At 38.5% G+C, this 15,768-nt stretch overlaps 1 protein-coding gene across 3 annotated transcripts in view; it reads right to left on the reverse strand.

Annotated features, from left to right (window-relative positions):
• Nucleotides 1-15,768, reverse strand: part of UNC79 (unc-79 homolog, NALCN channel complex subunit) — a 114,471-nt gene that overhangs the window by 83,829 nt on the left and 14,874 nt on the right. For 2 of the 3 annotated variants that reach the window (XM_059819495.1, XM_059819494.1), the window contains exons 4-13: nt 14,673-14,843; nt 11,620-11,712; nt 10,272-10,327; nt 9,499-9,628; nt 7,872-7,936; nt 5,919-6,007; nt 4,753-4,793; nt 3,470-3,498; nt 2,227-2,456; nt 1,722-1,893 (exon numbers count right to left, since the gene is read on the reverse strand). In XM_059819495.1, the coding sequence (XP_059675478.1) occupies nt 1,722-1,893; nt 2,227-2,456; nt 3,470-3,498; nt 4,753-4,793; nt 5,919-6,007; nt 7,872-7,936; nt 9,499-9,628; nt 10,272-10,327; nt 11,620-11,712; nt 14,673-14,843 (1,076 nt within the window). Of the gene's footprint in view, nt 1-1,721; nt 1,894-2,226; nt 2,457-3,469; nt 3,499-4,752; nt 4,794-5,918; nt 6,008-7,871; nt 7,937-9,498; nt 9,629-10,271; nt 10,328-11,619; nt 11,713-14,672; nt 14,844-15,768 lie in introns of those variants that run through there. The other variant, XM_059819496.1, reaches the window with a different exon arrangement.

Raw genomic sequence — 15,768 nt, forward strand, 5'->3', positions numbered from 1 at the left:
ATCTTCTGGGGACAGAAGACAAAGTTTCAAGTCAGGTTGCTGCACTGAATCCAAAGAATGGAAAATAATAGATGACAGGAGATTTAGGAAGCTCCTTTAACCACCTATCAGCTGTTTGTTGCCACTTCCTAGTGAAAACTACTCTCAGCACTTGGCAACCTGAAACCAGTGACTGCTACCTTGCAGCAAGTGAACAAAGGAGAAACATTCAGGTCATTTCTGGGGAAACAGCTGACAGCACTGCTTCCCAGAGGAGATCAGAACCCATCTTACAAGTGCTTTTCCTCCATATTTTTTCTTGTCATGGGGCAGCTAACAACACCCTTGCCAATTCCAAGGACAGTCTTCATTGTTCTATTCCATTGCAGGTTGAAGTTAAGGTGTTTGCTTCCTGGTGCTTGTCTCAGTTGAGTGTTAACACAAAGGCAGTATCAGCTGGCAGCCTTTTTAATAGGAACTCTTGAGCTCTGTCCAGTTTCTAGATGAAAGGTATTCATTTTATGCATGACAAACAGCAACCCACTATTTCTCACAATCCATGCTGTCATCTCTGCCAATACTCACTACAGAGAGATCAAGAGATTTTGTAAGAATAGAATGAAGTCAGTGAGCTCCCCCTCCCTACCATAGAAAGACAGACTCTCAATGTCAAGGATGAGGCATGTACAGTGTAACAAAACCTGTTCTATTCTCACTTCAATTCTACTTCTGGAAATGTAGGCCTTCAGTCTTTACAAAACATCATTTGAAACAGATGAATATGGCACAATTAAAAAAAAAATTAAAAAAAATAATAAAAGGCTTTAAGTCTAAAACAACATTAAACAACAAAACCCACAAGATATCCTCAGACTATAAAGTTTACTCATGTAGTCACCTGAAACAGCAGAGCAGCTTTGTTGGCATTATGGGATTCTAGACCTGCCACCCTGTTGTCCCTATATCTGTTTAGATGACGGATGAGGGGTCCTACTATTTCCCACTTGTCACTGGGTGACTGAGGAGGAGAGAGCCTGAGAGCTCAAGGTGAATTGGAAAGACCCTGAGAAGGAGAATTCTCCTAAGGGAGAATTGCAGAATCCAGTTTCTGAGGATCTATCAGGCTCCAGCCTGGCCTGCTCATGAACTAGCCAGCAGCAGCCCTGCTATTTTGGAATAATCTCTGCTAGCTGCTGTGAGGGGTAGAACCAGCAGAGCTTCACTCTCTCAACCCACACCAGGTGAATTAGCTGGAGTACGATGAGTGGGACTGATCCAGTTATATCAATCTGAAGGCAGGAAGGAAAAGCAGCCCACTGAGACTCATCCAACGTATTCAGAGGTAAGAGAGAAAGCTGAGCTTCCAGAGAGTGAGGTTGAAAGATGGAAGGTGAAGATAGATCTTCAGGGGATTGCCTTGTAAGGTTAAAACAATGGCACTCGGCAGGGGGCACTTGTGAGCAGAAGATGACGGCACATAGAAAGTCAATAAAAAAACTGAGAGGGTGAATAATTCTGTCATGTACTCTATACAAGACTCAGAAGGCAGTGAACAGCTCCACCCAAACTAGTTCTGAAACCTCCAAGTCTGACAGCTTCACAGAACTCCTCCTTTTTGCTTACAAATCAGAAAAGTATCCAACTAAAGCCAAGAAATGGAAAAAAAGAAATAAAACTGAGGCTTCAGAAAGAACAGGAGAGGGAAGTGAGAGGAGTGAGAGAAGAGAGCAAGGATTTCTTACCAAGAACCAGATTCCAAACTGGCTCAGGAGGCGTTGGTCATGCTTGTCATCATCTTTATTATCAAAGTCTGTGTTGTCCAGGGAGTGATGGGAAGAGGAGAGGCCCATCTGTCTCCTGCGGTTGAGTTCATACTCCCTTTGCTCAGCATGAAACTCCGCTTCCTTCAGCAAGCTGTAAAACAAGCTTGTGGTCAGTGAATGCAGCTTTCCTGTACTGGATACAGGTATCTGATCAAGAATAACTAGAGTTTAAGGCATCTGATTCATCATTTTCCTGAGAACAGTAATAAAATAACATAAAATTCTAGGATTCAAGGCTGACTTCTTCCATGAGGACAACACTCACAGCTGATCAGTACTCTGCTAATGCAGCAGGAGTTCAGCACCCCTGCTCTGAACTTATCCTGTTGAAACTGAAATCAACTTGCACAAGATTTGCAGGCAATATTTACATGAAAGCCTGATCCTGCTTTACATATTGATGCCTCATAAGCTGCTGTATTACCTGATCACAGCTTCCACAGTACACACAAGTTCCTCTGCCCCACACTCCCGGGTATTGATAGGGGGTGGTGAGGTCTGATAAAGATGGGTTTCTGCAGCTGCCCCAACTTCACTGCTGTGATGATTCGAATGGCACCTTTTGCAATAGCGCACTGGCCTGTTGCCATGGCGGCCACAGCAGCCTGCTGAGAAGCATGTGACAACAGCTCTTCTGACATGTGAACTACAGTTCTGGAAAATAAAAAAGATTTTATCAGGCCACAAGTATCAGGAAGTGGAACTGAAAACAGGGATGACAGCCAGCACTGGGGAACTGGCTCAAGTGTTAGTCATTTCCAAAATCACTATACATAAGCACAATTGTGTGCAAATTCCTGATGCCAAGTGTCACTGAACTTCCAGAAAAATGACCTCAGGCTCTTCTTTTGGAGCAGACCAAACCAACATTTAAGTCATCAACCTCAACTTTCTGGCTTGGAGCAATCTCTAAAATTTACAGTAGTTCTCTTAACCCCTGCTTATACTTCAGAATGTCTTTTTAAGCTACGTGCAGCAACAGGCAGATCCTTAGGAGTGTTATCAATGATGCCATATCAGTTTATGCTATGTAAGGATCTGCCTTGTCATAGGTAACTGTCCAAGCCTCCAAAATATGCACGACTTTTATTTTTGCCACCTGGTAATCCAGCCCAACATAAAATCTCTCTTTACCACATAAGATCTAGAATATGTTATACACTATATTCCTCATTATTAAAACGTTATTAAAACACACTAGCTGGTATGTAGTGCAAGCAGATTCTTTTTGTCAGCAATCTTTTTAGAGCCAAGCACTGAAGACTTTCAGTCCATATATTTTTAAAAATATACAGTTTACAGTAAGATTTTTGTCCAATTTAGGATTAAACCAAGACTTCAGGGAGATGTATAAGCACTCAGGCTTAAAACGAATCTTGTTCTATCCTCTTCATAAGCAGAGTTATAGAATAAAAAATGAGCTCAACTGCATAATTGAATTGCTTTACTAATTGCCACTTCAACAAAAACCTACAACTCAAATTAAACATCAGCAGTTTTAACAAAAAGAAACCTTGCTGCTGATCATTCCCATCATCCCACAAATGCATTCATGGATAAATTGTGAAAATTTGGAATGGTACAAAAAAGAACGCACCACATAGTAATGGAATGACACTACACACAACATCAAATCATGCCCCATCACACAAATGACTGAATCTTACCTTCTTCTGACATATAGCAGAAATTTCAGCTGTAAGGGGAAGGCATACAAAACATCAACACAGAATGATGATCCTTCTGTTTTACTATGGCAGCCATGGGAAAATGGACTTGCTGCAAGGAAATCTCTGAGGCTAAACTTGTGTTTCCAGATATTATTGAAACCTCTAAGCCTGTTGGACTGCATGAGGAAGGACACTGGCCTCAATAGCCTACTGGCTATTTCTACACTGAAATGAAAGAACAGCCTTGGCGCATTAAGTGTGGTACGCTCTGCATCCCATCCACCTTCCGCTTATGCTACTGCCTCACAGACAGACTTGTAAAAGTACACCTGTAGGCACGCTGTAGGAGACATGGCTCAGATGTGCCTACACTGCCTGTGAAAGCTTGCAAGATGAAAGATTAGTGAATATAGATGAACAATGTAGAAGCAGCCACTACATCTGTGGCCCATAACTCCATAGCGAAATGTTTGCAGATTCAACCTGTAAGCAGTAGCAATTCAGTCTGTTGCCCTGGCAACATCTGATTCAGTAAATATAGGTGGCTGAGTAAAAAGAGGTACTTCCCTTAAGTAAATAAAACATTCTTAATCTGGATTAGATTTCAACTAAAAGGAGAGAGCAAAAAAATCTCCACTGCCTAATAATTTTCAGTTTGCAGAACAAAGAGAGAGGGAGTGTCTTTGTTCTGTCCTTGAAAGTATTATTTTAGAGAATATGTGACTGTCCTTGTAAACCCAGGAAATTCTGATTAGTCTGTCAACAAGCTTTGTCTGCATTCCTGGTAGATAATAAAATATCAGGCTCTCTCACTGGCCAAAGGACAATGATTGGATCAGTGACTGGATCATTGAAAAATATTTTATGTCCTTTTCTGATATCCTTTACAGCCTTCTGCTCATAGAAAAGCTTTAAGAGCTTTCGAATCAGACCCAGGTTACCAGAAGAACTACCCCCTTTTTTTGGACACCGGTGTGGGACACAAATACTTTTAAAAAACATAGACCCAACTGTGGATGCTTCTAGATTTGAAAAACTGCTCAATTGTCTCTGTTTCCTCACACATAAAGAGTTGCATACTATTTTGGATAGAGGATTAGTCAATTTTCATAGTACTTTAAGGGCATGAAACAGTATTAAGTACAAGCTACTTCAAAATTCTAAAAAACTCCTTTAGAATAGAATGCAGCATTTCAAGTAATACAGTATGCAGAAATATCAGTAAGCATGGGGTTGTACAATTACAATTAGTTTGTACCTACCCTTAAAATACCTCTTACCTTGTGGTAGAAGAACATCAATCAACCATTCACTGTGATCCCTAAAAAAATTGTATATCTAATTAGCTTTCCATTTCTTATTTATATATGCATTTATTTTTGCACAGAGGAAATTTATCTAAATTAATGTGATAGGACTGACATTATTCGGAAGCTGCTTTTTTAGAAATGCATTTTTATAAATTGCAGGCTGCTTTACATTAACTCTCTTTGTTGTGCCTGCCTTATTGCAAATTATCACTTTGCTGATGCTGGTCCACCATGTTCAAGGCTTTCAGAAAATTACCTTTAAGGCATAAATTTATCAAATTAAAGTAGTGTGTGCTCTGAAAGTCTGATGGCTAAGAAATGATAGTGAAGAATAACAGATGAACATAGAAAAAAAAATTACCAGTACCATTTTCTGTGAGGCTCCTTAGAAGCTACGCTTCTACCAAATTCAATTACTTTTTCCTGCAGCTTTAAATCAGTGATGACTTAAAGATCTAAGGTGAGATGTAATTGCTTTTCCTACAGCTGGTGTGATATAAAGGTGTCTTAAACTGGGGACAAAAATATCTATGTAGCTTCTGAATTACCTGTAACTTTGTCCATTTGGACTAATGATTGGAACTCTCCATAAGTATTAGTAGATCTTGTAAAGTAATGCAAACCAAATTAGCAATTTTTTAAAAATAAAATTAAAAACAAAAAGAGTAAGTGAGGTTAATTCATCTCAGGCTATATTCCTTCCAGGTACTGGACAAGCCTGGACCAATTTCAATTCCTTACTCTGCTGCTTCACAGTATACCCTGGAGAATAATCTGAAATACATGTTACAGAAAAGTAATGAAGTCTCTGTGAAAGAGCTTTCATTGTAATGTCCTGCTTTTAAGGACAACTAAAGGAGGAGTAGAAAAAACGTTTCATAAGCAAAAGCTTGCACATTAATAAGGTTCCCCTGTCATAGTCAATGCATCCCACAGTATTTATTCATTCAGAGATCTTAACTTTAAAACTCACTATGGTTCAAGCTAGATGCAAATGCCTTTCATGGGGTAAACCTTATTCATACTGAGTGCTAGTGTGCTCCATATATTTCAACAGGATAATCTATATAAATTATATGCTAATCATACTGAAATAAAGCGTAACTCCAGAGTTATACCTGGTTTAGTTTACCTACCCTGCAATTCTCTGGCTACATTCTTCACAAAGATATAGGGGAGGTGGCTTATCACCCAAAGCCACAGCCAAAGATGGGTCAATGCACATCTGAAACACAGAGAAGGAAAAGAATTAACACATCTGTTCATTGAAGTTCACCGAGAAAGTTCAACACATTAATGCTAGGACATACAATATAACACCACTTCGATATGTGTTGAGATCATTTGGTATTCTGAAAGATGGTACTCAGCATCTGGCAGTACAGGATCTCAAATTATTTCTAACAGAGAGAGGGATATAACTGAAAATAAGAGCCTATGGGAAGAGAACAGGACATATTTTAATATCAGTATTATCACTCTCCGAAAGACAAGTATATTTTGTGTTACACATTTACATTGCATAGTCACGACAGACTTACTTTTTATTTTTTTTTTCCAAAGAGATGGTCACTTAGAGGGTCCATTGCTTAGGACAAGGTAATGTAAAAGTCTAGATTTTTCTCTCTCAGTAACACAACTTCCAGCAAAATCTAATTTTCAGTCATCATAGTTGTTAACTATACAGCACAATTCCAGTGACAGAATGAATGCTATGGACCCACAGTTCCCTTGGCAGCATAGGTCCAAACTTTGTCTTGCATTAGCTTTCATCCTTCCACATCAGCCGGTTACAGAAAAGAGTTACAGTTACAGTTAAACAAATGTGTATGTAACTGGCAGTTAAGTGTTTTGTACTATTAAAGGAAAAGCTGAACAGTAGTATGTATACATATCTTAACCACTTAAAATGTTTCTTACTCCATTCAAGCGCAAGATCTTATTTATAAAGACAAATGCCTCTTTGAATATTTCTCATCTTTGTTAACCAAATTTGCAGTCATCTATCCAAGAGACAACAGGCTGCATTTTTCTGAGTGATGACTGATCAAGACTGGTTCTGTCAAAATTAAGCTAAGAGATGATTCAAAAATATTCAGGTATTGCATCTGCAAAGCTTGGAACTGTAAATTTCATTTATATTTTGCTCTATTCAGTGATTAGTCTGAATCTAGTGATCACTACAACAGGAAGCAACACATTCCAGCTTTTTTTTCCTATAAAAAGGGATCATGGAGAATGATTGGAGTGGGCAGGAACGTGGTCCCTTGCAGGACTTGTGAGATAGGTGTCGCCATTATGCCCTATCAGTATCATAGCCCATGGAAAAGGCTCACTGAAGAACTGGTTGACTAATGTAATTACATTAGTATATGAATTGATGCCAGGAAAATTGGTTGTATCTACATATTTTACTAGATGATACAAATCTAATTAATTAGTACACCTAACTGTAGTATGCTGTGGACTTGGGATGCTGTTCTTGCCTCTGCCATCAAATTGTGCTATGATCCTGGTCAAGCCATTTTACTTTGTCACCCCACATGTAAACAGGAAAGATCATTTACATCCCTCAAAGAGGGCTGTAGAAGAGGTAAGTAAAGCTTTGTTGCTATTTGCTTGAGGGCACATTCCAAGCAAAGGATCACAATCAGAGTAGGTGCATTGTATGACTCCAATCAAGATACCAAGGTGAATACGTTATCTATGTAATTGACACAATGCTTCCTGCATATGGTAATATTTGTGCACATATTTACACATATATGTGTTCAGGAAAATATTTACACGGATTAGCCAGGAGCCAGCTTAGAATTTTATAAAGTGCTCTGCAACCATCCTCACGTTTAATATCAAGACTTGACCCACAGTAGTTGGAGGAAATATCCCATCTTGCTTTAGGCAGACAAAGAACATATTCACAAAGTTCTGGCCCCCTTGTTCTGGCCCCCTTGGTCTTGCCAGGCTTTGCTGTTCCCTTAGGTCCTGCTCTTGGTCACCTGAACACAGCCAGAGCGTATGGCTGGGGTCAAAGTGCAACCTCCCATCCCCCAGATAGTTGGGTTTGACCCCTAAATAAATAGCAGTACCTTCACAGCTGGTTTGTTAATTGCATTATGGCATTCAATGTGCTGGCAATGAATAGGATTCCAGGCTGCAAAACCAAAACACAGCTGATTAATAAATGGAGAAAATATATTTATATTCTTTGTGTCTAGTGGTATCAATTGAGAACAAGATCCTCTTGTACTAAGTACTATACAAATATGAGAGAAGACCTAGCCATTCCTCAGGAAGCTTAATAATTACAACAAACAACCTAGAATATATATGCCTACTGACTTGTTTGTATAATTATGAAATGAACCATGAACCCAGAGAAGAAATTGAGACAGTAAGATGCAGACATCCCCACTGTAGACCTTTCCTGATCTCACCAACACTTTGAATTAATTAATTATCCTTCCACTCCAGGAGCAGAATGGTAGGAGTAGCTGAGTAAACTCTGTAACATTCCCAGGCAAAATGAAATCACAGCTATGATAAAGGAAGAAAAGTCCAGCCACAGAAGGAGCCTTAGCTTTGTAATGACAAGAAGTAAACAACAAAGGTATGTTCAAGTGGCATCACTTGGATGCTATATGGGGTGCCCCCAGGTCAAAATGCAATGCAACTACAGCAACTGCAGATAATACTCATCCCATTCTGGGATACATTAACAGAAAATTTATATATAGGAAAATTATCCAGTCTACCCATTGATAATAACAGTTCAGATGGAATATCATGCTTAGTTTACTGACCTGCTTGCATGAAAGAAGTGATGCAGAGCAGTACAAGAAGAATGATTTTTTTAAAAAAAAGTCAAGAAAATCTATCAACCCTTCAAGGGAAGGCTTTAGAACAGATCATACAAACATGTATCAGGAGCATTCAGGATGTACTTGAGTTGGCCTAGGGGGTCTTCTAAGGTCTCTTCCAATCTTTCATTTTTATTATTTAAAATGTCGCATTCTGGTCCAGAAATTTTAAAAGTGAACAAAGGATATCCCATATGACAGAGATTATTTGAAACAGGTTGAGACAGGCAAGCAGGGAAAGCAAATCATGAATTGCTGCTGGACAGTCCCCACTGTAGAAGCACAGTCCCATCAGTATCATTGGGGAGTTTGGTGGACAGAGGACTTTTTGTACCGTCTGCCTACTCAGCTCCAGCTGCATTGCTGACTTTGTCTCTCATTTTCACCCTACAGTCAACCTTGAGAACTTATCCATTATACTGACTGCACCTGACGTCACCTGACTTTTTTTGACAGTAACAGCCAGATAAGGATTCTTAGCAACAGCAGCAGTGATAGCAGCTGGCACAACAAAAGCAACCAAAGCAATAATCGAAAGGAACATAAGCCAGAATCCTTGTGAGTCCAAGAAGGCAGCTTCACAGACCATTTGGAACACTGTATTTATTTCTTCTGTTCCGGTTTAGTTAGTATCAGGAGTAACACAATATATTTACCAGCCACGATCACAGGTTTTATTTTTCATAACATCTTTTGAAAATACAAAGAAATGGATACTGTATATATTTTTAAAAGTACAAACTTATGAAACAAAAGATTTCAAAATACATCATAGAACTGTAAACGTGTGACATTAACACACTTTGATAATTTCTTTTATATTTATTTTGGCCTATACAAAAACAGCTGCACTGACCTGTGTACTGCAGTCCTCTGTACTCACTGATTGCCCCAGGGGGTTTTAAATTGGGCCAATAGTGAAATAACATTTGTACTGCTGGAGGTTTAACTTGAGATGGTCCATAGGCTATCACATATAGCAAATCCTAAGGAAAGACACACACAAAATGTTTATTTTGCAAGGTAACAAAACACAACTCAATATATATTACTTGTGTTCAAAGATTCCTGAACACATAAAATATATACATTTCATGCTCTACCAAACATCCTTTGTATGCTCTTACAAGCATATTAGATGATTAACTTCAACAACATGTTCACAATTGTCTTCTGAGTTTGATCGGAGCATCCAACAGCAACCACCCACCCTGCACAGTATACTAACATATAGCAAATGAAGCCTCTGTGTAGCCATGGAGCAGAGATGTGATATAGATAAATAACTGGATCCAGATCAGATTCAGGCTAAGACAATACTCACAAATAGTCCTCATGAAAGTTCAGTCCCAAATGAACTAAGAAGAATGGTCGATATTAAAATTTCTGCTAACTGGAGCCATAACCACATAGTATTTATGCAACAGAGCTCTGTTCTACAAAACATGGAGTTGCTTCTGTAAACTAAAAATCAGAAGGACCCTTCTCTCCATAATCCAGAAGGAGAACTGGGTATAAAGATCATTCATAACTTCTTGGCACACAGTCAGTTCAATTTTCAAGCCATCTGGTTTTCATTACTACCCAAATACAGTCATTTCCACAAAGTATGTACAATCATAAACTTACTTTCCATACTTCTTGCTTATATTTCATGAGGCATTCCAATAATTGGCAGTGATACACTGAGAGAGAAAAGACAGTATAGACATAATACTGAAGTGGAAACTCAAGTTACAGAAGTGACGTAATTAGCTGATTGGCTTTGTTTTGTCCATCCAAAACTCTGTACCTCATTTAATTAATTTTTACTTTAAGGGTTTGAAGAAGAATCATTGCCCTGAGAGTCATCACAAAAGACTAGAAATTAAATATTAGCAACTTGTTTCTGTCAACATATACAGTAAGATAATGAGAATTATGAGTGTACAGCTTTTTGCACAGCAATGGAGATCTTTTTCAAACACATCTAGTTTAAGAATACCTCCTAATTCACTTAAACTTTGTCCCTCTGGCACAACGCAAAGCTGTAATGGGTATCTTGTCATTCATCTTGAGGCAGTAATGGAAGTCACATGTAACAATACATTATTCTCACGTATACCAAAGGCTACAGGAGCCACTCTGCATCAAACTAACGTGAGAGCCAAATTAACTACTTTACATGTTTGATTTCCCAAAAACCACAGGGCAACATTTTCCCCAGATGGCTGGAACACGGAATTCACAAACAAAAATAGAACATTTCATGAAAAAAACTAACTTGTGCTAGCAGGTTTTAAAAACGGTGTGCTGCTTTTATTTACTGCTGCGAACTATGTTAGCATGATATGCCACTTCTCACACACATACTGCAGTGTGGGGTTCCTCCACACACACACACCATCTACATAAAATGGGAGATAACTGACTATCGTGCAATGTAACAGCTCCCTCAGGTTAAATTTTGTTTCGATTTGGTTACGTGATGCCACTGATTTAACTGGGACTGCACCACAGTGAGAAAGAATGGCCTTGTGTTTAGATACTTCTGATTACAATTAAATTCATTATAGTTCTGTTAAGCCTGCAGCCAGCATTGCCTATCTTCTTTAAAAAACAGTATCAGTTGTGAACTTGGTGGGATATGAATCATAGCATAACTAAACTGTTACTATGAATTTCTATAGTCAAAGTTTTAGTGGTGATTTCTCTCCAACACTGATGTTATGTATCAACGCTATTTTCTGATGTCAAACAAGAGTAGATCAGAGTCTCCAATCCTGGGCCAAATCCTATTTCTTCATCACAGAGATCTCTTATCTACAAATGATTACTTCAAGCATGATGCTCGGAAATTCCAGTCTTGACTAAAATCACTTATTTTTCATTCTGTTTTAGATGGTGAGACAGATTTTTCCCATCATCTGAACTTTTCTGATTGCATTTGACACAGTACTATATGACTCATAGTTTACATGTTGCATGTTACACATACCCGGGTTTGATGTGTACTGCATTGCAATCATTAGCATTGATGATGCAGATAGATTGACATGTGCTGGAACACCTTCTCTTTTTGAGGATCCCACTTGAAAGAAAAGAAAAACAAAAAAGAAAACATTTTCTATTGTATAACAAGGAAAGTTAGGCGAAAATAGCATATAACTGACTCCAACTGATACAGATAAAATTCCTAAGGTACCATGTCATTAAAAAAAAAAAAAAAAAACCACCAAACTAGAAACATTCTGTATTGGAGGGGGTGAAAACCCTTTTCTGCTGGAAGAGGAAGATGACTAAGAATATGGTATTGCTTCACAGAGCACACACCTGGTTTTCCAGATCAGTAATATTTTGTTCTCAGTGCTGCACTATCTGAAGACAGTGATCTTCTCAGGCACTCTCCTTCAGAACTCACAGAGTGGTCAAAACAACATCACTTGTATAGTCAAGTGCACCTAGGGCTTGGATTGTAGGCAAGGTAAGGAGGAAGTGGAGGGTAAAGAAACAATAGAAAATGGAAAGCCTGCTGTTGAGGTATACTGATGAAGGGTTGGGGCTGGTGGTAGCTGCTAGCTGTTGGTGTATGGCACAGATTACTTCCCAGGGAGCACATAGTATGAGTTCAAGTTATAGCTACATTCCAGAAAAATTAGTCCCCCTTGTTATGTGAACTATGCTAAGATAATGATAAACAGTAGCACTGAAGTGTAGCTAAGCTGTTGTAACTTTGACTTCGCACATAAAGTGGCTAGAGTTCCTTCTGGTCTCCTACAAAGTGGTTACTATCAAATGGTATACTTGGAAAAACCCTGCAGAGTGTAGGTGTTTATTTGCTGAACTATAACATGGCAATATGGCTTTGAAGGTAACTTCCTACACAGAGATATGACATGTATCTTCCCCATCCTCACGGCACTTTCCCAAGCCTGGCTGCCAGGACCCAAATACCAAGCATTTGGGATAGAAGCACAGAACTGTAGCTACTGGTTCAGCAAGATGCTTTCACCCCTCCCATCTGGCTCTCCAGCTGCTTACACAATCTCTTGTATCCTCCCTTTTGGTTTGATTCAAAGCTGAACACTAGGGGAAGGAAAGGTTCTGCACTCGCCTTGTAAAGGAGCAGATCATTCCCGGTAGGGAAGGACTAGGACACTAATTAAAAGAGCGCTCTACTGGAAAAGGAGGGAAGGGAAAATGGAGAATTTCTCTTTTCTATCTGGTACTTCTCCACATGACCCAACATTTCTATGGCTCTCTTCATTGCACGTCATTAATTCTTTTTTGAATCTCATCCATACACATAAGAGCCCCCAAATTATTACAGCAAGGTCTATTTATATGGATTTAAATTGAAAAAAATACTCAGCAGCTCTAACCTAGCAATTAAAATGTGGCCATCAGCAGAAAAGTAGGACAGAGTAGTAGAAGCCAAATTTAAAGAGCAGCAGACTGGTTTCATACAGAGATCTAACCAAAACTTTTGGGGGAAAAAGCCAGCATGACAAAGGTTGCTCCCATGCTCTACATGGGTGCAATCTCTACCAAGGGCAACTGGGGAATAGTATCTATTAAAGTAAACCAAGGATTTGGCTCAATCAGTTGTTCTGGAGAACAGTTTTACAGATCTGAAGATACACAGGAAAGGATAAGTCACCTTATCAGCTGTTCATTAACAGGTAACAGTAATGGAAGAAAAAGGAGTTTAATGCAACATTCTGTTCTTAACCCAAAAAAGGACCTATTACACATATGTATGAAATATATCTTAGTAATTTTCATTTGCATACTGTTATTAGACCTGTCAAAGTTAACAGAGAAAACATCATTGCAATGTCTTACAGGGGACTATTTTACATGGGGTAACTGAGGTACAGAAGAGCTAAGGGATTCCTCCAAGACCACCGAATGGTAAAGCCAGAAAATGTAGGTGATAAATTTCCATAAAGTCTTAATCTCAAAACACTGGACCATGCTTCTTTCCATGTTCTAACAGCATCTTCTACATGCTTAAATGGCATCAGTGCTGATCTCTGTAGAAAGTTGTTTATGTTTTTCCATAAAGGTCTGGAGTATAGATAAGGAGGAGACATTCTCACAGAATCATGGGATGGTTGATGTTGGAAGGGACCTCTGGAAATAGTCTTGTCCAATCCCCCTGCTCAAAGAAAGGTCAACTAGAGCAGATACTCAGGACCTTGTCCAGTTGTGTTTTTAGCATCTGCTAAGATGGAAAATCTGCAACCTCTCTGGCAAACTGTTCCAGTGTTTGATCACCCACACAGTAAAAGGCTTGTTGGTTAAAACTGACTTTTAATATTGATCCTAATGCTTCCATCTGCAGAACAGTTAAATTTCTCACTACTACTGAAATCCCATCAAGCTTTTTATCAGGTACATAGACGAGCGTTCAGAACACACCTCAGGATTCACATTCTGCAGGGATTATGAAATTATGTAATCATGTGACACCCTCAAGGGGGAAAGAAAAAAGAAAGAAAAAAAAAAGAGGCAGGCACTGTCACATTCAGTCTTAACACATGGATAGGAGACATTACAGGCACAGCTATTTAGTACAGAACTTAAAGAGAAGATGCCAAGAAGAGAGAGAGGGAGGAAAAAAAAAAAAATCAGAAATTCGTCACATCATTACATTGATAAGCGTCATTCTTGTACACCCAGATGCAAAAATTATACATGTTGCTATTGCATCTATCATTTCAGGAGCAGCTTGTCCATTGATTCTGTATTCAAAACTCCCACTGCTGGCACTGAAAGTTCTACGAGTCTGAAAACAATGTATTTCTTAAAGAAGCTAAACTTCACCTTTTAAATGAAGGAAGAATTCACACATTAACAAAGCATAATATATAAATAAAAAATATAGAATTATTTCCCTTTGAAAAACAGTCACATGGAATTATTTTACATATATACATACAGTAGATTGATGTCCCATTACAATTCTATGACAGATCAAACTTTGACTCCTACAATGGTTCTCCATGTTTTCTGAGACATAACAATACTAGAATGAGTTCTACTTACATATAGCCATAGGCAGAAAAGATGTGCTGAGATACTCTATAATATCCTTGTGCAGAAATGGAGGAAAGGTAGCTAGTGTTGAAATCATTGTATAGGGTAAAGTACTTAAAATATCATCACTGAGAAAAGGAAGTAAGCATGTAGTAGTGTAAAAAATTGATTGCCCAAGATCTGTTGAATAAAATGAAATAAATACAGAATCATTACAATGGAAAAATAATTACAACAATGTACTTTTTAGTTTACAAAACTATAAATACATTGCATTTAAATTCAAGCTTTCCCCTCAAAGTAATTTGGAAAGTTAATCACTATAGACAAGAGAATTCACCCATCATTTTTAAGCCTCTCCTAAAGTAGAGGGAAACAGCTGATCAACGGTACTCAGAAGAGTTTGGAAGGAATACGAATACTACAGCCAGTAAAATAAGTGATTAAAATCTATGTTGATTTTAATCATACAGTGATTAACATACAGTGGCCTGCATTTAAGCAGAGATGTTATTAGAATCAGAATTTGATATGCACTTTGGTATTGAAAGACCTGCTTTTGCAAAAAGCATTCTGGTCTTTATAAGCCACAGAAAAATAAGATTTTGATCTTAATTACCCTCAAGAGAGCTGCAAAGTACCCCCCCACAGAGACTACAGGAAGTGTCCCTGTATTTTTCAAACAACATGTGATTCAACTATGGATCTTGTTTTCCTGGGAAGCCATTGAGGCCAAAAATGGCCAAGGCTTAAAAGGAAAGGAATATTTATCAAGAATTTCCATACTTACTCTAATTAATTATACTACAGCTCTTTGGAAGGGATACTTAAGACATGTGCAATATTGCAAGATCCAAAGGGAAGGGATAGGTTATTGTGTATCTGGGCACCATGGCATCTTTACACCCTCTTCCAAATGAGGAATTGAGCTGGGCCCAATAACCCTCCAAAAAAGGTTACAGCACTCAATAAGCCCCAAGTTTGAACCTGTATGATGACCCCAATACATCATAAGGCCCTTTGCCTGCATGAGAGGAATTCCTTTTGTTACTCAGTCTGTAACCTTAAGTATGTTACAGAGGCCTTCAAACTCATCTGTACAACT

The sequence above is a fragment of the Gavia stellata genome, chromosome 7, assembly GCF_030936135.1.
Source record: "Gavia stellata isolate bGavSte3 chromosome 7, bGavSte3.hap2, whole genome shotgun sequence".
Taxonomy (NCBI): Eukaryota; Metazoa; Chordata; class Aves; order Gaviiformes; family Gaviidae; genus Gavia; species Gavia stellata.